The sequence below is a fragment of the Heterocephalus glaber genome, unplaced genomic scaffold (assembly GCF_053883595.1).
Source record: "Heterocephalus glaber isolate CG9 unplaced genomic scaffold, H.glaber_assembly_v1.0 deba00000122, whole genome shotgun sequence".
NCBI classification, from domain to species: Eukaryota; Metazoa; Chordata; class Mammalia; order Rodentia; family Bathyergidae; genus Heterocephalus; species Heterocephalus glaber.
Genome location: NW_028258138.1, coordinates 383,520 through 405,977, shown reverse-complemented (window position 1 = coordinate 405,977; position 22,458 = coordinate 383,520). Strand labels below are relative to the sequence as shown.

Genomic DNA, 22,458 nt, shown 5'->3' with positions numbered 1-22,458 from the left:
GCGGCTTCCGGTCTGCTATGCGCTTCCGGCCGGGTAAGTGCGCGGCGGCCCTGAGTCTCCACGTCCTCACCCTACTCTTCAGCTCTGTGTGACCGCGCGCAGTTTCCCCCTAGTGAGGACAGCCCTGCAGGCGGTTTCCTGGGGTTTTCGTTGGTGCTGTTTTGCCAGACTGCGTGACTTCCCTTCGTTCCAGTTTTGGGGCGCTGCACCACTGAGCTACACCCTCAGGATATTTATTTGTTGGTTTGTTTACTTATTCGCAGCGGTGGGATTGAACCCAGGGTCTTCACAGTGCGCTACATCCCTAGCCCTTTAAAAAACAAAAACCGGGCCGGGATTTAGCTCAGTGGTTTCGGTGCCTGCTGCGCAAGCTCAAGGACCAGTGTTCGATACCCGATACAAAAAAAAAAGAAAAAAGCCGTGGAGACGGGGAAACTTTGATTCTGCTGCCCCGGCCCCCACCCCGAATTGCAGGAGTCAGGCGTGTGCCACCGAGCAGAGCTGTATTCCTCATTCTTATATCTTCTTATGAATGTAAATTCCCTTAAAGTAGGCAACAAATTCCACTAAATAAAGTGATTTGGTTTTAGTGATGTGTTTTTACAAAATTAACCTCTTTCTGGTACTGATGATCTCTTCAATTTTAACCGCAGGTTCCATCTAAACAGTTTTAAAGGACTTGATGTTCTTCCTGAAATGAGTTTGGTGATTAGAAATCTGCAACGCGCGATCCCCATTAGGAGAGTGCCACTTCGCAGGAATGTGGAGATTGTACGGAATATTTTAGGAGTGGAGAAATTTGACCTGGGGATCATCTGTCTTGACAACAAGAATATTCAACATATTAACGGGATCTACAGAAAGAAAAATGTCCCAACCGATGTGCTTTCTTTTCCATTTCATGAGGTAAAAGATAGATTCCTCCTCTTGTCTAGCCTGCCTTCCAGAATACATTTTCTGTCTTAATTGCAAGCATGGTTCTTAATTTTGATTTTAAAAATTTTCAAAAACACAAAAATGGCCAGGCTTGTTGGCACATGCCTGTAATCCCTGCTACTTGGAAGGATAAAGCAAGAAGACCACAAATTTGAGCCCATCCTGGACAACTTAGTGACTTAGCCAGACCCTATCTCAAAATAAATAAGGGCTGGGGATGTAGCTCAGTGGTAGAGGGCCCCTGGGTTCAATCCTCAGTATCTCAAAAAAACCCCATAAAAGTAATGAAAGCAATATGACTGACGCTGCTGAGCATTCCCCACAATTCACCAGATGCTACCAAGTGGAAGAAGAAAGGCGACTAGACCCCATCCTCCCCTCAGTACTGTCAGTGACTTGAAAGAAGAGCTTCTGCAACTCTAAGTATGACTCAGTGAACAGGAGTAGATTTGAAAAATAAACCGGAGTAATTTAACACATACAGTGTGACTGCTACAGGTATATACACATCACATAAATGCAGGGCTTCACTTGTTAGAAGCAGCATAAATTAGCAATTTCCCTTTTGGAAAGCTATTTGCCAATACAGATAGCTTCAGAGAGCCTTTAAAACAACCATGCTGTATCCACTAGTATCACATCTGGTGAAATAAATCCAAAGAAGGGAGAAGATACAATGCTAAATGTATAGTGTAAAAATGTGTTAGAGTATTTACTTACTGTTTTCCTTAATATGGGAAGAATGGATATATCTAAAATATCCAGCATTAAATGCATAGATGACTGTCTTAGTATGGATAGTCCTCAGCTGAGGGCCTAGTCTTTACAGTTTCTGTGAGAATGAAAGATTTTGTTCAAGACTAAGAGAAAGACAAATAGAAAATTATATTGTCACACTGACTTAACTCTGAAGAAACGAGGCAGGGGTGATTCCACATTGGGAGGGAAGAAAGAAATGGAAAGGGACTCATTTGACAGGGTGGAAGCATTTGAGATTGTTGGTGTATGTGGTAGCTGTGCAGCCTGCCTCCTGCAGGCCTCAATAGTCCCACTCAAGCATGCTGCCCAGGACTCTGAGCCACATCCTTATGGTTGGGTTACTGTAGCCAGAATGATGTATTCTAAGTCTGTTTCCTCATTTTTAGGATCTGAAAGCAGGTGAAATTCCCCAGCCTGGATTTCCAGATGACTATAACTTGGGAGACATTTTCCTAGGAGTGGAATATATCTTCCAGCAGTGCAAAGAGAATGAAGATTACTGTGACATTCTGACTGTAAGTAATCATATCCTGGCTCATAAAACACTTGCCATCCACAGGATTTAGGAAGGAGACCACTGTGTGCACACCAAGTGCCCCAGGTACTCTGGGTTACAACAGGAGAACTCACAGGCATAGAGGAGTACCTAGGCTTGTGAAAAAACAGGGGTCCTAAAAGCCCTCTCAAATCATCCATGGGGATCACTCAGACAGACCTGCTAGATCAGCTTCTTAAGCTGCCAGGAACAGGGAGAATCCAAGCCTCTAGGGTCTTCCATGCCTCCTGTGGCTTCTTTGGCAGGACAGCCACCACCTGGACTGTCTCTGAGACACCCTAGGGCAGTGCTGGCAAACCTATGGCACCTGTGCTGTTTTTCTTTTAAGACAAAAGATGTTAATGTATGAGTTGTTTATCCACACTAAAACCTCAGAATTCAAGTTTAATTGCAGTCTTGGCACTTTGCGATGAGTAAGTGCGTTTTGGGTTGTAGTTTTGGACACTCCTCTAAAAGGTTCATCATCACTGTTCTAGGGTTTCTTAGTTACTTGGAACAGAGCTTCCCAGAAGACCCAGTGTGAAGGGTGTGACCTCAGTCCTGAGTGTTCCTTCCCAGGCCAAGGCAGGGCTCACTGCACTGATATGGAGAAGGAAGTTGCAGACATTGTTCCTGAGAGGGACAGGAAGTACCCCAGCACAAGGTTCCGTCCTGGGATCTCTCTGGCCAGTAGTTATGTCTCTCCAGGAAAGGGGTGGAGCTGGACCTCTGGTTCCACAGCCCCTGCTCCCTAAGAGGATTCTGTCCCTTGGCATTGTCTCCTGGGCCCAAAGCCCTCCCTGATGTGATTCCCTGTTTCCCCAAGTGGACAGCCTATCTGTCACTCCTAGGACCCCACCCTTGAAGACACCAGCCAGCTCTGCTTGGGCTGGGTCCCAACTGCACCCTTACTCCCACCCACACTTTGTGCCTCACATGGTCTGACTTTGGGGGGCCTCCCCATCCACTCCCACCCTGGAAAGATCATGGTCTTTGCATGGGAAAGCACCTGGCCTCGGCCCACTACCCCACTCCAGCCCTGTAGGGCCTCAGGCAGGCTGCAGCCAACTCCACTCTGCTGCCACCTGCTCAGAAGAGGGTTCTGACCTACTGGCCATAACTTCCCCTGCTGTCCCATACCCCTCTCCTGTAGGCTTTAATCCAACCCCGGCTATTTCCCCTTGAGATCCCTCCCCTCGACTGCACCATACCCCACCTTGACTACATAGAGGCGCCACACCAGGTGTCGCCCACTCATAGCCTGCAGTCTTCGTGGCCCTGCAAGATCATAAACTTTTACCATCATGGCGTGATTTGGTTCTTCCTCATGGACTGCATAAGCAACAGTGGAAGGCTGCGTAGGGGAGATGCTCCGCAGTGCTGTCTCTGCCTCCTGTGCTGCCACACTGGAGTGAAGAGCCCCCTGCCCCCATCAGCTGCTACACACACTGTGATTTGCTCAGTAAAACACAGAGCAACTTACCTTCATGTATATGTGGTTATAAAGACAGGCATTTATTGTTAGTAAGCAGACATTAAACTTGGGCTTGTTGCGCTATTTCATAAAATAATTTAATAAGTTAAAATATTTTTTTAAAAAGAGCCAGGCGTATAATGGCACACACCTATGATTCCAGCATTCCAAGAGGCTTAGGTAGGAGGAATATGAGTTCCACCACAGGTGAGGTGATTTACACCCTGACTCAAAATTTTAAAAAGGACTGGAGATGTAGTTTAGTGCAATGGCCAAAGGTTCAATACCCAGGACTGCCCAAAAGGGAAGGGGGGTGTTACTTATATACATTAACTGTATATTTTGTGTCTGGCTGAAGACAATTTGCCTTCACTCAGTGTGGCCCAAGAAAGCCAAAAGTTCAGATGCCCATGCTCTATACAGAGCAAGCCCCAACCCTATTTTACCTTCATGCCCTCAGTGATAGGCCTTCCTCCTCAGCTGAGCCTGGGGTGCAGACTGTGCCCTCAGCTCTTCCCTTTTAGCTCAAAGTGGCCATTCTTTTTTTTTTTTTGTACCAGGGATCAAACTCGGGTCTTTGTGCTTGAGAGGTGGAGCCACTGGGCTAAATCCCCGGCCCAAAGTGGCCACTCTTATCCCTCTCCTTGCTGCTGAACTCATTTATTTTTGAGATAGGACTAGGCCCATGTGGAACTCATAGGCCGGGGGATCCCACCCTAGCCTCCATCCTCGCCACCCCTACCCTCTTTGGGATGGAGGTGCCAGCCCCCTCTCCCTACAGTTCCTCTCCAGCTACTGCTGCCTTGGCCAGCACACTCCTCTTTGTCCTCCCTGGTTCTGTGCCCAGCCCCAAGCACTCCACCTTGAAGAGTCAGCTTGGCGGATTGTTCCCATTTCAGACAGGGAACTGAGGCTAGGCACTTTAATCCCTGCCCAGGACGGTGACCCAGGTGAAGGACAGCTTGGCGTTCCAAGGCCAGCTGGAACCCTGGGGGTGATCCTGAAAGGGCAGCTTCCTATGGGCTCAAACCCTGAGCCAATTTTTAAATTTTTCAACAGGTGACAGCCACTCATGGACTCTGTCATTTACTAGGGTTCACCCACAACTCAGAAGCAGAGTGGAGAAAGGTAGGAGCCCCAGGCAAGTCTGCACCCAGCAGCCCAGCCTGTCCTTTACTTTTTTAAAAAGCTTCACCAAAGTCCATTTTAAATGTTGGGCTCCCCAAATACCTTTAGCAGTATTGGTGCTGACTATTGAACAGCAGATGTGAGCAGACAGACTGAAAGTTATCTTCCCCCAACACTCATAACTCATGCTGGGGGAAAGCACACTGTTTAGAAAGTCTTCAGAAAAACCTGATGATAGCCGCCGTAGGAAACAAGATTGGGTGCAGAGAGAGACCGGATTTAAAGTGAATGAGGTGTGGTGGTATATGCCTGTAATTCCAGCACTGGGGAGGCTGAGGCAGGAATATCGAAGCAAGCTCAAGGCCAACCTGGGCTACATACTGAGTTCAAGGCCAGCCTAAACTGCATGGTGAGACCCTGTCTCAAAAGATTTCTTTAAATAAAGTGAATCAGTTCTACCCACTGTGTTCAGCCAACTTGATTTGTGTTTGAGAGCAAACTATCCATTACTCAAAAGACCTGGAAAATCTTTCAATTTAAGAGAAGCCCCCTGCTGGCTTCACCCACCCCATCCAGGTGCTGCCCTTGGGCTGTGCAGGTGTCACAAGGCCTTTCCCCTCATAGGCTGTGGGAGGGGGTGAGGGACCCAGAGGCCCCCAGCCGAGTTTCTGTCTTTCAGATGTACCTTCAGGAGAAGCAGGTGCTGGAGGAGCTGAGCCGGCGCACTGGGGCCCAGCTCCAGCCCCTGAGCAGGGGTCTCTTCTGATGCCACCGTGGGCACTGCAGGATGCAGGGTTGGACCAAGGTCTCGGGTGTGCTAGACTCACTCGGACATTGAAAATACTAAGCCACCTTGCCCCTGGCCTCTCCCAAGTTTGTTTCTGTGGACACAACTACCCAGGTTCAAGAGGGGACTTGCCCTGCTTCCTCTGCACAGGAGGTGTGGGAGGCTCGAAGTTCCTTTGTACCTTGGGCCAGTCTTTCCGGATCATCCTCTGAAAGTTGAAATAAACCCCAAGTTCCAGAGCCCGCAGGATCAAATGCCACCCATGTCCTTGGTGGGAGCAGATCAAGAGGGTGCTGGGCCCTTGCATCTCCCACCACTGCTAAACAGGACCCCAGGCACAGTAGACACTGCGGGAGGTCAGTAAGAGACAGCCCTAAAACCTGGAGACACTAGGACTGCAGTGATGTGTGACTCAGTAAATGATGCAGAAGCGTGGAAATATTTCCCAGTGGCATCCGTCAGAAGGTGGGACAGGCCTGCCCTGTTCCTCTGGCCTCTATGGGATGTGCATGGCCTGTCTGAGGTTAGCTAGGATTGTTATGTTTAGTGTCTAGCCTAGCAGAGCTCAGCAGACATCAGCCCACTCCTAGGTCACAAGCCTCAGCAAAACTTGGTGCGGAGGGGTCGTGGGCTCCATTAAATCCCAGTGCTGCTTTTTTTTTTTGAGACAGGGTCTTGCTTTGTAGCCCAGGATGGCCTCAAACTCATAATCCTGCCTCAGCCTCCCCAGCTGTGAGATTGCAGGTAGGTACACCCTATGCTTCTGAAGGCCTGGATGATCACTTGTGCCCCCAGCAGCATTTAGCTAGCGATCCTGGGCCTGGCCCGACCTGGATGTGTCCCAGCCCCTGCCAGGGCTGTTTCCCTGGTGTGACTGGCTGTGCTATCCCCCATCACACTGCGCCTGACTGCTCATTATCATCCTCTCACTGTTATGCTCCTATCGGTTGTCTATTTTTGTACTTGTTTTCCTTTTTTCTTTTGATTTGGTGTTTTTATATAGTTTTGAAAAACACTCTGTGTCTTATTACAGAACATAAGGAAGTGTCTTGGCCTAAAGGGGAGAAATGATGCCCACACCCCAGTTGGCAGCTGAGTCTGCATCCAACACCAACCCCAGGCAACCCCATGCCCCCCACCAGAGCCCACTGCACACTTCTCCTTCCCCACAGGCCCCTCAAACACCTGGCCTGTGGCAGGCAAGGGCACTGAGTGTGAGGGCAGCTCCTTGCCTGCCACTCTTGCAGACCAGCCCAGTCCAGCCAGTGGTGCACAGAGCCGGGACTCCCAGCGCTGACATGTTCTCTTCACGCCGCCTACCAGCAAGGCCTGAAGTAAGGACAATCAGCAGCTGCCAAAGTTCTTCCCCTGTCAAATTAATAATTATGGCAAGAGATAAAACCAAAAGAAAAGCCATGTTAGAACGATCACAAAAATAGGAAATAGGGCCAGGCCTTTAATTCATGCTTTTAACACAGCAGAGTCTAGAATCCCATTCAGAGGTGTGCTGGAAGATGGCTGTGAGAGAACCAGATGAACCGCCCTCGAGCCAGGGGTTTGTCACTCTCCACCCACCCACCCATCCACTCGGACATGCGCCCTGCTCATGGCTATGAAGCTCTCCTGAAAGCCAGGTCAGACAGAGGGGAGGCTCGGACTCATCTCGCCGCCAACCTGCAAGGTTCCAAGGACATAAACACGGTTAGGCAAGGAATTCACAAATGGGAACCATGAGCCAGGTGTGACAGCCCACGCCTGTAATCTCAGTGCGCTGTGGGGCTGAGGCAGGAGAATTGGAAGTTGGAGCCCAGCTTGGGCAACTTAGTAACTTGGTGAAACCCAGTCTCAAAGTAAAAACTAGCAAAGAGTTTTGGGATGTAGCTCAGTCTAAAGGCCCTGAGTTCAATCCACAATACCACTAGAGAGAGAGAGAAATAAAGGAAGGCCTTGAAAAGGAGGAAATGGAAGTTTATGTGTAATAGTTAAAAAACATTTTTTTTTTAAATACAACATTAGAACAGCAAGGGGACATGATTCTACCAAAAAAGAAAGTAAGTGTCACGGTAGCTATACAGAGGGCACCAGTCCTAGTAGTACAGGAGGGACAGACTACAGAGAAGCTGGGTTTGGCTGCTGCCCTTCAAAGCAACCCAGAGTGTGGGTCCCCTCCTGTGTAGACCATAGCTCAAATGGAGTCCTAGTGTATGTATTCTGCTTGCTTTCACACTGATGTGAGACCATTCTACATGTCAGGTGGGTCCTCATGCCAGGCCTAATGCTGCAAAGCAGGCAACTGCACCACTGAGCTGCATCCTCAGCCCCAGTGTGACTTCCTTTCATACCCCCAGAGGAATGTTTTATGTTTTCATGTGGCTGAAGCTTTTGATCTTTTCTGTTACACATCCTGGGCCCTGTTTTCTTAAATTCTGTCCTGATGAAACCTTTGTATTTCCCCTGGGTGGGAGTCACCTGGTTTTCCAGAAGGATCCCAGACAGAGACCAAAGATGGAAGGCCTTGCTGCTTACCGACCTGGAGCAAGCCGCTCACACACCCGGGGCCTGCGAGGACAGGACACCATCGGACACCAGCCTAGAGGACAGGTGAGGGTCACCCTGGTGTAGCACCTGGGCTAGCCTGCCTCACAGGCACCCACACTGCAGCAGGGGCACTCCAGGGCCAGTCCACATGGGGGGACACTGAGCCCTGCAGCCTTCTGGAAGGTAGTGGAGTCTTCCCAGCCCATTCCATGCCTCCTGCTGCAGCCTATAGGCCTGACCACTCAGGCCTGGGGGGGCCTTCCACTCTGCTGCCACAGGACCCCCACCTTTGTCTTCCAGACTTACGTGCTAAGGGCAGGCAGGGCAGCGGGACTGGCCATGTGGCACATGGTGGGCAGGAAGCTGGTGGCGGGTGGCAGGGCAGTGGCTGCAACCACTGGAGGCCACACAGAGTAACTAAGGGAGGAGCCTGGCACGGAGCCAGGCTGTAGTGGGGTAGAAGGCGTGTAGTGGTGGTGGTGGTGCACCGCAGGTGGCTTCTGCCTCTCAGCTTGCAGGACGACCGGGCGCATTCCCCTCGGGTCCTGGCATAGAACGCATAGCTAGATTCAGGATGGTGGCCTCTTTCCCTGAACCTACACCTGATGGACAGGTTGAACATGAAGGCAGGAAGGGGCAGCAGCTGTAGGTAGAGCATGGGCCAGGGGCTTCCTGGACCTCAGGTGCACAACCCGTTCCTTACGGAGGGGGCAGCATCACTGGGGCTTCACAGCTGGACCAAGGTTGGAGCCAAAGATGCCCTTCAGGGCTACCCAGATGCAGGGGTCCCAGGATGCCCCCCGGCCCACCTGCAGGGCAGGGCGCGGTCCCGCGGGTGCCAGCGCAGGAGGTAGGGCTTTGAGCATCATGTTCTGCATGAGGATCTGGTGCATCTGCGCGTTCTGCATCAGCATCATCTCTACCATGTCTGGAAGGAGAAACTGGGACCTGACCTCAGGCTCTGCCTTGGAAGCAAAGCGTTAGTGCCTCACATTGTTAAAAGGGTGCCGCACCTCACAGGCACCGGGAACATTCCGTGTCCGTGTTGTGCAGGCCCATGGCACGCTCCAGGAGTGGGACTTCCCAGGGAGGGGAGGTGTGGGAAAGGCTCCGTGGCTTCCCTGGCTGGCCTCACTGCCACTTCCGTCCCTCACATCCCCTGGCTGCATGGTGACCCCAGAACAGCATAGTCCCCTCCTAACTGCAAGACCTCTGAATGTAACCTCATTTGAAAAAGGGTCTTTGCAGATGTAATTAGGGATTCTGAAATGAAATCATCCTGGAAAGGACCCTAAACCCAGTGAAAGTACTGTGTACTAAGAGAGGGGCCAATCTGGGGGAGGGTATGCGAGGATGGGGGACAAGGCCACAGGCACAGGAGCATGGGCAGGACCGTCCCGTAGCCTCCCGAGGATCCAGCAGTCCTGCTCACACCTGGGCTTCTCAAGTCTGTTCTCCCAAATTGCAAGGTATTAAAATTCTGCTATGTAAACCACCTAGATTGTGGTGCTTTTTTTTTTTTAATTTTTTGAGATAGGATCTCGATATGCAGTTCAGACTAGCCTTGAACTCACTATGTAGCCTAGGCTAGCCTCAAACTCACAGCAGTCCTCCTGCCCCAGTCTCCCAAGTGCTCAGATTACAGGGCGTACCATCGTACCCGGCTGTGGTGCTTTTTTAGCGCAGGCACAGGAAGCTAATCTACTCACTAGCCCTGGGCACCACACGTTCTAACTCTTGACAGTGGGATGGACAAACACTGGTTCTCTCATTGGCAGCTATCGCTGGAAATGCACAATACTGTGCACAATACTGGCCTCACTAAAGAAACATGTCTCCCAGGGCCACCCTCCAAACCAATGCAGGCCCATCACGCCACAGTGGACTAAGATGGGAGTACCCAGGAGCTGGGATGCCTAGGCCCCATGGCCAAAAGACCCAAGGTGTGAAGTGGAAAAGAGCCAGACCCCCGCACACCACAGCTAATCTTCAGGAACAGCTGAAAAGCTGAGCGTGAAAGGCCCACTCTGTGCAAAGGCCCCAATAGCACCCCCATGTTCCTGGGCAGGGCATCTCCACCCCCACAGCTTCAGCAACAAGTGCTTGGAGTTGGGAGACTTCCCCAGGTCAGGCCCTGACACCCCACTCAGTCCAGCATGAAAACAGACAACTAGAGAAAGGGCCAGAAATGGTCCCACGCCTGCCTTATGACAGGTGAGACTATGGTACAACAAGAAGGTAAGAGTCTTTCCCACAGGGCCCAGGGTCCAGTTCATATCCATAGCAATGGGCTAAGGTGGATCCTAACTTAAAGTACACACAGACGGATCACAAGTCTAAATGTCAGAAGCAGAGCTGCAGAAGAAACGACAGAACATTCTCCATGACCTTCAGCAGGTGAAGACCTCAGCAGGGACACAGAAGACTACCCATAAAGGAAAAGACAGCCAGGCATGGTGGCGTGTGCCTTTGGTCCCAGTGCTTGGGAGGCTGAGGCAGGAAGATGGCTTTGAGTTCAAGGCCAGCTGGAACTACATGGAGAGGCCCGGTCTCCAAAAAAAGGGGAGAGACCCAAAAGCTGAACTTCATCACAATAAGAACATCTGGTCAAGGAACTGAAGTGCATCTATGCCAGTGCCTATGTCAAAGGACTCACGCAAGAGATCAGCCAGTTCCTAGGAATCGACCAGAAAGGAATTTGATGGGAACTTAACAAGGAAAGCATTTGTTTTTTGGTACTGGGGATCGAACTGAGGTCCTTGTGCTTGCGAGGCAGGCAGTGGCACCACTGAGCTAAATCCCCGGCCCAAAGAAGAGCATATTTAAATGGCCAAAAATAATGAGAAGGTGAAGTGCAGATTACAACTAGAATGAACATGCTCACCAGACTGGCAAAAAGATCTGGAAACACCAAGGCTTGGTGAATTTTTGTAGGCCACTGGAGTTTGCGTTCACTCCCTTGGGGTGTAAGTGAGTTAAGGCCACTTTGGGGAACTATCTCAGTTACCTTTTCTCATTGCTGAGACGAAGTACCCGATGCCCAACGTTAAAGGAAACTTACTTTTCTCTTTGCTAAGACAAAATAACCCACATCACAAGTTAAAGGAGGAAAGGTTTATTTCTGCTCACAGTTTGTAGAGCTTTCCCTCCATAGTCAGCTGGCTCCAACGCAGGGTGGCGCAGCAGAGGGGCATTGCAGAGGAGAAATAGTCCATAGTATGGCAGGGAAGGTAGAAGGTAGCGAGCCATGAGCAGCAGCCTGCCTCTCCCTTTTATCTCTTCCAGGCTACCTGCCTTTGAGTGGTGCCACCCGCACCCAAGGTGGGCCTTATCATTGTTCACATGCAGAACTATGCTAAGCCAACTATTGGACACATTTAGGAATCACACACCTTACTCCCAGCATCACATACCCTAGATCCAGCAACCTCTGAAAAGCCCCACCTATGACTGCCTGAGGCTTTGAGGAGACATCTAGATACAAGCTATAACATGCAGGCATACATGTGTGCCACAATGCCTGGCCAGTCTTCTCTCTTATACATCTTATTTTCTTCCTAGAGCCTAAAGATAGCCTTTATAAGAGGGTTTGTTTGTTTGTTGTAGTTCTGGAGATTGAATCCAGGGTCTTGTGCATGCTAAGCACATACTCGTCCTTGGGTTTCTTTTTTGGTACGGGGGAATCAAACTCAGGACCTTGTGCTTTTGAGGCAGGCAGTGGCACCACTGAGCAAAATCCCTGCGGCTCCTTATTTATTTTTAAGGCAATAAAGGGAAGCTTTTTTATTCAAAGGTATGATTGGAGGGCCAGACCTGCCACTTGACCCACCACTCTTCTGAAGTTAGATGATGTATTTCCATCATACTATTCTCAGTTTCAGGGTATTTGGGTGCCACTGAGAATATCCAGTCTGAGTCATGGCACTCTGCCTGTAACCTTTCTGACTCACTTGTGGTAACATCAAAGCAAACCCCATATTTCCTTTTAGGAGGCATACTCTAGTAATTTGGGATCCAGCATGACTACTCAGCTTTCTGTTAAGTTCTTTCTAAGCACAGCTGACATCCTGCATTTCTCCTGTGCTTCCCAGAGTCATGGTCACCAACCCCTTATTGGAAGTGATCAAAGAATGTGGTTCAAAGCTTGATGAACCAGAAATGTGGGCTAATGCCTCAGCCAGCGTGTCCACTGCCCCTTTCTTTTCTATCAGTTTCTGAGCTGATGGTCAGAAAAAATCAACCGTAGCATAAGAAACAGAAGCCAGAGTACCTGTTGGCACCCATGCTTTTAGATTTAAGCCCATCATAGAAGGAACACCTACACATTTAAAAGGAATTTCTGGGCCAGGGATTTGGCTCAGTGGCACCACATCTGACTCATGAGTGCAAGTTCCTAAGTTCGATCCCCAGTACCTAAATAAATAAATGTAATTCCTGCTTTTTGGTCCACATAGCTTAGTTGACTTTTTTCTCTTGGTTGATAAAAACATATGCAAATCTCTGTTCAGTCAGCTGGAGTGGTGGATGTAGGACTCAACATCCTGTGGAGGAGAACTTCAAATCAACAGGTCAAACTCAGGAATGTCCAAACCATAGGCAGCCACATTGGTGACCACCAAAACTTTAAAACTACCTCTCTGAAGCCTTTCAGTGTAATTTCTCTTTGTGACTATGCGTTGTCCCCATGTAGACACTAGGCATTCTGTTTTAGATGTTTTATTCATGCCCATTTCAATTACATTCTTGTTGGTCTCACAGAAGATAATAGCCCTCTCTTCAGACCTACCATATACTTGGAGGATGTTTCCATTAACTGCTGATCTCTGAGTCCAGTGGCACAGGGTGGCCAAATGTTCCATGCTAGTTTCAGCCTTTTGAGTCATTTTCTCAACAAGGTCAATGTATTCATAACTGGATTACATATTTTTTTTGCAACTTTATATACCCACTGGGGCCAAGTTGCAGAAAAGAGCAGAGCCAGAGGATTACATTCAAAATCAGTTTTATAGGATTCATGGATAATACATTCAACTTGTTCAGCATTCAGCAAAACGTAAATCTAACATTTGATCCATTTCATCAAGTACTGCGTGGCACAGTTTAGAAAGATCCAAACAACGGTCTTTGATATGACCAAGGGTCCCAACCTAGATGTCAATACTTTTTGAATATGATTAATTTGGGTTTGATATGATATTCAACCATAAAAGGCCACACTGAGTGCCTAGTTATATCTTTGAAGTGTTTGGCTACTTGGTTTGCTAGTTCCCTTGTTGGAGCCAAAACAAATAAATTCGGTAAGTGGCTTTCAAAATTGTTCCTTTATTTCTTTGGAACCTTTTAATGATGTGGAAAAAGAATGTCTTTCCTTTTTCTGTCTGTTCTTGAGCAATTAAATCTTTCCTTCAATTTGACCCAGATATTCCCCTTCTTGATATCTTCTCGAAAGAATTAAAATCATACAACAGCAATATATGCACACCCATGTTTGTAGCGGCACAATTTGAAATAGCTAAATATTGGAAACAGCCCAAGTGCCCTTCAACCAATGAATGGATAAAGAACCAACAAATGGATAATGTTTTTTTTCTATACAACGGAGCACTACTCTGCCATAAAGAAGGATGGGCTTGAGGCATTTCTAGCTCAGTGGATGCACCTTGAGACCATAATCTTAAGTGACACACATCTTTAAATACCACATTGTTTCTCTGTGTGAGAAACCAAAAGTGTAAATAAGGGCCAAAATGCATAATAGATTTTGGGAAATGAAAAAATGTTCAAATGAGAAGGGGAACAAGGGAGGGGGAGGGAGAAAGGAAGGAAGGGACAGGGAAAGAAGGAATAAATGGAAACAGCTTTTTTAAATAAGGAGGGAAGGAAGGGTTGAAGGGAGGGCAGGGGAATGGAAAAAAGGAAGCTGCAAGATATATCGTGTACAGGTACAAATTCCCTATGATGAATGTTATCCTTATGTGTATCTAAAATGTACCAATAAAAATAAAACTAAAAGGGCTGGCAGACCGGGGATTTAGCTCAGTGGTTCCTGCTCCTGCCTCGCAAGCACAAGTTCCCGAGTTTGATCCCCAGTAACAAAAAAACAACAACAAACAAACAAAAAACTAAGGGCTGGGGATTTAGCTCAGTGGTGCCTGCACCTGCCTCAAAAGTGCAAGGTCCTGAGTTTGATCCCTGGTACAAATAAATAAATCTTTCCTTCATATATAGAATTAAAGTCAAAGGTCTTAATTTGAATAGGAAAAAGATATGTTACCCCTTGAACTTTCAAAAGCTTTATACTAGTCTCTTCAGAAACAGAAATTGGAGAAGTTTCCTTCTTGCTATTCAGATGTTAGAGTAGTCTCCTCTAGTTAGTTTATTATCACTTGATTTATGAGAACTTTCTAAGGATGACACATTTTGATTTTTTTCGCACATTCTCCATATCTCCATTTGATAGATCCTTTCTTCTTGATTTATGAGATGTGGAAATTCATCTGAAAGTCTATTAAATCCTTCTGCAGTTTTCCATTTAGCTTCTGTTTCATTTTTGCTTTGGGGGGCTTGGGAGCACCCAGATCATCCATAGCACCATTGTCTCTTGTTTCTGATGGTACCTTGATTTCCTTCTAGCACTCCAGCATGATGTAATGTGTTTTCTGCTTATCTTGTTGGCATCTTCATAGCCACCCTTCTGTCTCTCCTTCCTTTGGCTCTCGAATTCTTCCAAGGGGCTTCCAGCTCCACAATGTCCCCTAAAGGAGTTTCTCAGATATCACTTGCCCCTGCCACCTCCCTCTGACCACAGTGCCACGACAGGCAGCGACAGTGTGAAAGGAAGCGGGACAGGGCGGCTGCCCAGCCAGGGCTGTGTGTCACTTCCCTCTTCCGCGGATTTATTAAAGTTAACATTCTGTTCATGTTCAATAACCAAGAGCTGACCCTAAATGAGTATCCTGATAACAAAGTATTTGCTCTTTTAGTAGACAATTTCATACACCCATAGCACTGCAGAACACTTACCTTCCTTAATGCTTCCTGACCTTTGAGTGGGACAGGCCTGAGGAGGAGCAATCTGTGCAATGAGTGGCTGCTGAGGTAGCTGCTGAATGATGGTGGCAGGAGGGTGGGGGACCTAAGAAGAGCCAAGTGATCAGCTGCCTGCATGGAGACTTCAAGACAGTGCTCTACCACTGCATCCACTCATCCCCATACCCACCCTCCCATTCACCCGTCCACTTATTCCTCCACACACACATCCATCTACTTTCTCATCCATCCACCCGCCCGCCCACCTGTCCATCCCTCCCTCCTTTCCACTTAGCCATCCACCCATCCATGCATCTACCTACCCATCCATCCCTTCACCCATGATACTTTCTTTTTTCCCTCCATCCTTCTATTCAATCCGTCCATCCATCCTTCCCTTCTTCCCTCCACTTATCTATCCACCCCTCCATCCCTCTACCCATCCACACACCCTTTCACTTACTCATCTATCCATGCATCCATTAATCTGTCCATCCACCTACTTACCCATCTCTACATCTGCCCACCCATCCACCTAGTCCTCTGCCCACCCATCCACCCACCCACTTGCCCAGCTTTTCATCCATCCCTCCATCCACCTACCCATCTATCTACTCATTCATTCACCCATTCCTCTACCCATCCTTGTATCCATCTATATATCTAGTCATCCATCCATCCATTGAAGGAGAATGACTTAACACCAAAGGTTAAATGATAACACCAAAGGTTGAATACATGGTTGAGTAGAAAGATATTTCAGTTTGGATGTACGTGGCATTTTTAGTGATTCCCACATTTCTTGTCTTCAGCAGGATAAGCTGATGTCTGGTTTCATTTTTAAAAAAATCTTTAATAGACACATTTAACACTTGGTATAGGTAGTCATTTTAAATTTCAGTCATATTAGTAGTCATATTCTCATTTGCATTTCCCTAAGGACTGATATAGGGATTCTGGGGCAAACCTTGTGTCTAGTGGCCGAATCACCTGATAGGTGCTCACATTTCTGTCCCAGTGACCTGTCTTTCCTGGCACCAATGCCAACTTAACCAATTGCTGTGGCTTGATCATGCACTCTAGAAGTATATAGAACTTGGAAGTAGAACTTCTAGCTTTTCTTCTGAGTGAACATAAATGAGCAGTAATTTCCAGAAAACAGCAGAAAGATCTGGGTTTTATTTCTTTGGGTGCAGTGCTGGAGGTGGAACTCAGGAGTGCTGTACCACTGAAGTACATCTCCAACCCTTTTTATTTTGAGACAGAACCGCACTAGGTTGCCCAGGCTGGGTTTGAACTTGCAGTCCTCTTGCTTCAGCCTCCCGAGTAGCTGGAATTAGAGGTGTACACCACCACACCCAACTAAAATCTGTATCAATCCTCTTCTGGACATGCAAGTCTAGCATGACCTTGTCTCCACTGACAGAAAGAATGGCATAGACCAGGGACTGCTGCGTTTTTCTACAGAGGACCAGGTAGTAAATTGCTTAGGCTCATGGGCCACACAGGCTCTGCTGCAGCCAGGCTGGGATGTCCTGCTATGTACCATAGAGTGGCCACAGATGTATACGGCTGACCTGAAGAGCAGCCACAGGCAGATGTGGACACAGGGTCCTGGTCCCACAGACGTTCATTTCTCATCATGTTTATGTGCTATTACAAAATATTACTCTTTTATTTCCCAAACATTAAAAAGTGGAGCTGGGGGCCGGGGCTTTAGCTCAGTGGTTCCGCCACCTGCCTCGCAAGCAGAAGGACCTGAGTTCGATCCTTGGTACCAAAAAAAAAAAAGAGATGGGAGGAGGATCACAAGTTCAAGACCAGTCTAGGCCACTTAAACCCTGCCCCCCCACTTCCCCCCAAAAAGGACTGGGAATGTAACTCAGTGCAAAAGTCCTGGTTCAACCCCCATCACAACAAACAAAAACAAAAAACAACTGATACTGGGTGTAGTTCAGTAGTAGAGCACTTGGCTAAAATGCCAAAAGCCCAGGGTTTGATCCTTAGCACTGCAAAGCAAATGAACAAAACAGAACATGAAACCATCCTTGTCTCTTAGGGCCGAAGCCAGCCGGCACCCCTGGCAAGGACAGTTGTTCCAGAGCATCTGCACTTTTCCTGCTGCCAGGACTTCCGGCCTCAGGGTCTCCAGGCCAGCTCTGGGGTGTTTACCAGTGCCCAGGGCCTTCTTGCCTCAGGCTTAGATGAGACATAGGCAACCTGCAGGGCCACAGCCCATCCACAGAAGGGAACTGGGGGTCCCACTTGCACAGATTCCCAAGGCTGCCCCTTCCCAGTCTGTTCTTTGGCCACACGCTGCTACTGCCAGCATCTCTTGCCGAAAGACAACTATCTTCCACGTCACCAGCCTACCCCAGAACCCCCTCCACTTGACTTCCCTCTCTTTCCCCCATGCACTCTGCACCCCATCACACTGAGTCCCCCAGCCTCCCCATGCCAGCTCTGGACTCCTGCCTCCCCCTTCCTGGGGCCTCTTAACACTCCCTTGTGCTTAAGAAGTCAGTTGCTTTCTGTTGCTCACAACCCATAATGCTGAAAACTATGGGAAGCTCTTGACACAGCAACACTATGTCACTCTGCCCTTGATAATTAGGGTCTCAGCTCCCCCGGTCATTATGAAGTTAGGAAATGAGAGGCTGTGTTTCCCCTCCTCCCACCTATCGAGAGGCCGGGGATCTGCGTGCCTTGAGGACTGGCCTCCAGGACTCTCGTCACAGCTGTGGCACCTCTGAGCAAGTGGCCTCTGTGCTGCAGGGGCCTCAGTGGGAGGTGGTAGGAGATTCTGGCAGCACAGCCCCCACTGTGGCGAGGTCTGTCTTTCCCAACACCAGCCCCACCAGAGCTGCTGTTTTCATCTGCCCCTCTTACCTGGTGCTGGATGATTCTCGGTTGCTCTGGGGCCGGCGGGGGTGGGGAGGCAGTGGGGTAGATGCCCATGGGGGGTGCTTCTGGGAGCAGGGCTGGCCCCAGAGCCCCTCCACGTGCTCCCCTCCAGGTGTGGGCCCAGGGGTGCTCATCCAGGAGCTGCTGTTCCTGCAAGGTCAACAGATCCTCTGCACCCAGCATGGCTTGGGGGCCCTGGACCTGAGCACCAAGCTGTCATCCTACCCAGGATACAGGGGCCCTTGGTGCTTAGACCCTTGGCTCAGCCCAGGGCCACCCAAACTGAAGCCACGCCCCCAAAACAGGGTCAAAGACCCTTGTGTGCCCCTCATGGGAATACATAGCGCTGCTTTTAAAGTTTATCAAATAATTTAAACAAGTTTCTGGTTATTGTATTCCCTCTGTCAATGGAGTCTAATCACTTTCAAGCATGAGGACCCTTGGCCAGATGAGCCAACCTCCTGCCCCACAGTGTTGGGTAACAGATGAAGACTGCTCAGGCACAGGCACTTCTTGCTGCAGGTCAGTTTTGTTTGGATGAAGCCCTGGCACCCTACGATTGGACTTCCTGTGAGAGCTGCACCTTCTGCGACATTGCCACCTCCAATGTGCATGCCTGTGTGTGCCCAGCAGAGGCCCTCTGGGGAGCGACTGAGGTGTCCCCTGCTCACTGTTCAGTTGCCCAACCTGATTCTTGGCGTGAGAAAGCCAGCCCCCATACCCAAGACGCCTCCGGGCCTGCAGCCTCAGTACAGTGGGTCTTGGCTGCAGTGAGCTTTGCCCAGGCCTGCTGGAGGTGTGGGCTCACCTAAAGGGTCAGGGACCCACCTGGGGATGGCCAGAGATTTAAATCCTGCTTTTGTTCAAAGCACTGGCTCTTTACTTGGTCCTGTAGATGCCAGTGGGTAACTGAAAGCTGGACTACACTTGGGATCTCTACCCTCATTTTGTATCTGTGTCCTTTATTCGCTTAAGCTCTTGGTCAGATCCCTGCTCCACTCTGCCCGTAGGCCTCTTAATCATGTAGGAGTGTCTGTCTAAAAACTGGTGATTCAGGTTTATTCACTCTAACTTTACCTACTTCACTTCTCTTCAAGACTGAGAGCACCAAGGCAAGAGTACCTAAGATATTTTCAAGACTCGAGGGGACCTTTGAGTGCCTGTTTTTACAGTGTCCTGTCCCAGGGCCCCTGAAGCAGGACCTGGAAGCCTCCCGTCTCAGCCTCTTGTTAGAAACCCAAATCCACCTCGGATTCCAGCAGAGCCTCACAGACAGACCACCATGGCATAGCCTTTCTCCAAAGCAGAGCCGACTTTGCCTGGAAACTGGACTGCCTTCTCCAGCCACAGACCTCTCCAGAGCCAGCTCACAGAACCAGAGCCGAGGTTATGATCAACTTGGCCTTTGCCCGCCCATGTACCCCAGCAAAGCTGGCTCCTCGCCTTCCTCAGTGTCAGTCCAGTCTCTGTCAGACCTGGGCCCCTTCAGCTGTTCTCAATATGGAGTTCCTGTCACATTTTCTTTTCCTTCTCAGTTAAAAGGTTTCCCTATGTCTTCATATTTCTTGGCCTGGTTTTCAATTTCTGTTATCAGCCACCCCCCCACCCCCCCGCAGTGTGATATTACCTGGAGGACAGGGAACTTGGGGGTAGCAAGGACATGGGGAGGGGTTGCAGGGGACCTTGGGGTCAGCCCAGGGTGTGGAGACTACCCAGAATTCCAGGTCTCCCCTCGGGGTACAGGGCCTTCCCCAGGGGCATGAGACCTGGCATGGGGGGCAGGGCTTGGAGGGGCATGAGGTGTGGTGGGCTGGCCTGCTGGGGGCCAGAGGCTTGCCTGATGCCGGACCTACCCGGAGTCTCAGCAGAAGCTCCCTCCTCCTCCTCCGAGCACTCTGCAGGGCCTCGTCTGGCCTGTCCTCGTGTCCTGAGGGAAGCGCGTTTCTTGCCCACTGAGGAAGGCTCCAGGTGGGTGGCCAGGTGGTCAGGCATGTCACAGCAGACCTGTCAGTGTACCCCACCTCCCCACATCCCAAGTCCCAGGGTGACCCACAACCCTAATCCTAACCCTCACCCTCACCCTAACCCTAACCCAACCCTAACCCTCACCCTCACCCTCCAAATGCTCATCCCAAGAAGGGGGATGAGAGCTGAGAGGGCCATGGCAGAGCAGGGGACCTTGGGGAGTCAGTCTGATGAGTGGGGCAGGGCCTGGTGCTGAGGCTCCTATGTGCTGCAGCTGAAAATCCGGCTCTACTTGATGCAGGGAAGGCCTTGGAAGGGTCTGGTGGCTCCAAGCATCTGCCAGAACTGGGCTGTGGGCTCTCCAGGGACCCCACTCCTGGCACAGGTGTAGCCCCAGTTGCCCCTCACTGGCCCTGGGTCACATGGCCAGGTGTCCATTGCTCCGCTGGAATTTAGGGCCCCAGGCTGCCCTCTGAGCTCTCAGAGCACCAGGGCCCAAAGAACAAGACCTCCTCCTTGCCTGTTGCCCCAGCCTCCCCGAGCCTAGACTCAGTCACCAGGTAACAATGAGGACCAGACCAACCCCACCTGACCCTGGGAGTTCAGAGCTCTAGAGTCAGAATGGTGTGGTCTGACCCTACGGGACCACTCCCCTTTTCACTGCAGAAAGGGCTGGGAACACAGCCTCTGCCTGCCCTAGGGAAACAGTGCAGTGTGTGTGTGTGTGTGTGTGTGTGTGTGTGTGTGTGTGCGTGAACAAAGGCCTTCCAGCCCTCAGTGAGGAGGAAGCACTTTGGGGTGGAGGCAGCTCCCAGGGGCCGCTGCCTCTGCATCCCCGCTGGCTGCCCCGCTCCTGTTTAAGAAGGTCCATGTAGCCTGGGCTCTTACCTGACACAAGGTGGGTGCCCTCAGAGCCCCCTTCCAAGTTCTCTCGTTCTTGCTCCAGCTTCTGTGAGGAACAGAGGCCATGACAGTGATGTGGGCTGTGTGCCCGTTGCCCAGATTGCCGTGCTGGGGACAGGAGGCGTGGGTGAAGTGGAAGGCAGGGGCCATGCTGGTTGTGTGATGCTGGCTATGTGGCACACCTCTTAAGCGCAGCGGATGCTGAAGAGCACCCTGATCACCACCACCAGGCCCTGGACTTGGGGCCCCAGTGGTGCAGAGGAGGGATGCGGGTGGGTGACACAGAGGAGGCCTGCAGCTCCCAGACCACCCAGAGCCAGGCAGGGGAAGAAGATGAAATGCGGTGTGGGAAGGACCAGGCTCAGCCTTGGGGCTGTGTTGAAGCCCAACTTTGGAAACCACTAGAAGAACCTAATTGGTACTACATACGTGCAAAGAAACAGAAAAACCACATTTCATTATGAGACTAAAAACCACTGGAAAGGATTTGCTTTAGAAGCAGAACATGCTCACAGACAGTCTGCAGACAGATGCACTAACTTTGCCTGGCACCTGTCTCTTAAGCTCAAAGCTGACCAGCGTCCAGCAGCTGTACCTGTTCCAAGAGCCTCAGTGTCAGCCGGGTCATTTGGTCTGCCACTGATGAGTCCAGCATCGCGGGGGCCCGTGAGGTGGCTGCAGAGGGGCAGGAGGCCCACACACTTGCTAGTGCTCAGCGGTTCCAAGTGGGAGGCCACTCACTGTCATGGCAGGTTCCCTTGCATAGGGTTCAGCTCGCCTCCTGGAGACCAGCCTTGGAGACAGCGAGTGGAATGCACAGGAGGAGGCGTGTCCCTCCCTGGACAGCAAAGTCTACAGCACAGGAGGCCTGGTTGCCAGGTTTCCACTGAGTCCTTCCTGAGCTGTGTGTCTCTGGGCTCTCTGTAAACACTGACCAGCAGGTGTGGACAGGCAGGGCGAACTGGAGGCAAAGGGGCAAATGCTGGACTTGGGGCACCACCCATCTCAGGACAAAGCCTGGAGGGAAGTGGGGAGCAGGCCCCGACGATGGCTTCTGCCCTCATGGGGACCCCCAGAGCCAGAAGTGAAGGAGCACGGTCAGACACTGGGAGGGCCGTGGGAGGCGCACCTGTTAAGGCCAAAAGACAGACAGGAGGGCCAGGACTGGAGGCACACGGGGAGACCCACCCCATGGCCAGCAGCCAGCAGCCAGGAGCTTGAAGGACACCAGCCCTGCTGTAGGTGGGGGGCTGGCTCTGCGGTGACCTGGGCCAGCGAGGGGCAGAGCATGGTTTTCTCAGGGGGACACGTGGGCTGCGAGGCAGAGCAGGTGAGGACAGAAAGAGGAGGTTGCACATTGTGGTCCTGTGCTCCAGACCAGTGAAGGTCCGTCCCACTGAGGAAGCAGACGAAGCACAGAGAGGAACCCAGCAACGGCAGTAGCTGGGCCAGTGTGGTGGGCCTGAGTGGCACCTGGAACCCAGCTGACCCCACATCTGA

The 22,458-nt window shown here is 50.3% G+C and overlaps 2 protein-coding genes and 1 pseudogene across 15 annotated transcripts; 1 reads left to right on the top strand and 2 right to left on the bottom strand.

The window, feature by feature from the left end:
* Positions 1 to 56: 56 nt before the first annotated feature.
* Positions 57 to 19,373, top strand: Ybey (ybeY metalloendoribonuclease). 14 transcript variants are annotated; one of them, XR_015450036.1, is made up of 7 exons: positions 59 to 534; positions 654 to 906; positions 2,082 to 2,210; positions 4,764 to 4,832; positions 8,101 to 8,220; positions 18,504 to 18,612; positions 19,188 to 19,289. XR_015450036.1 is itself a non-coding variant. In XM_087207962.1 (7 exons), coding segments are annotated over exons 1-6 (633 nt in total). In that variant the 5' UTR covers positions 59 to 532; the 3' UTR covers positions 18,580 to 18,612; positions 19,188 to 19,373. The 14 variants fall into 14 exon arrangements, 13 of the variants coding, with proteins under 13 accessions (XP_087064075.1, XP_087064086.1, XP_087064091.1 ...); XM_087207962.1 differs by having other exon boundaries at positions 18,520 to 18,612; positions 19,188 to 19,373; XM_087207949.1 differs by lacking the exons at positions 18,504 to 18,612; positions 19,188 to 19,289 and adding an exon at positions 18,613 to 19,168 and having other exon boundaries at positions 57 to 534.
* On the bottom strand, positions 7,206 to 22,007 carry CUNH21orf58 (chromosome unknown C21orf58 homolog). The gene is made up of 9 exons (XM_013071395.3): positions 21,554 to 22,007; positions 20,944 to 21,004; positions 19,944 to 20,017; positions 18,076 to 18,240; positions 15,181 to 15,292; positions 8,967 to 9,085; positions 8,464 to 8,702; positions 8,146 to 8,209; positions 7,206 to 7,293 (listed from the first exon to the last, which is right to left on the bottom strand). The coding sequence occupies exons 1-8, from the start codon at positions 21,611 to 21,613 to the stop codon at positions 8,164 to 8,166; spliced, it is 876 nt and encodes a 291-aa protein (XP_012926849.1). The 5' UTR covers positions 21,614 to 22,007; the 3' UTR covers positions 7,206 to 7,293; positions 8,146 to 8,163.
* Positions 10,882 to 15,172, bottom strand: LOC147830294 (ATP-dependent RNA helicase DDX50 pseudogene; annotated as a pseudogene).
* Positions 22,008 to 22,458: the final 451 nt, after the last annotated feature.

Coding starts and splice junctions, on each gene's coding strand:
- CUNH21orf58 (XM_013071395.3), bottom strand. CDS start 21,613: ATGCTGGACTCATCAGTGGCAGACCAAATGACCCGGCTGACACTGAGG. Junction 20,018..20,943: donor GGGCACCCACCTTGTGTCAG/GTAAGAGCCCAG, acceptor CGCTTCCCTCAG/GACACGAGGACAGGCCAGAC. Junction 9,086..15,180: donor GTCAGGAAGCATTAAGGAAG/GTAAGTGTTCTG, acceptor TTCTCCTTCCAG/ACATGGTAGAGATGATGCTG.
- Ybey (XM_087207949.1), top strand. Junction 907..2,081: donor TTTCTTTTCCATTTCATGAG/GTAAAAGATAGA, acceptor CCTCATTTTTAG/GATCTGAAAGCAGGTGAAAT. Junction 2,211..4,763: donor ATTACTGTGACATTCTGACT/GTAAGTAATCAT, acceptor ATTTTTCAACAG/GTGACAGCCACTCATGGACT.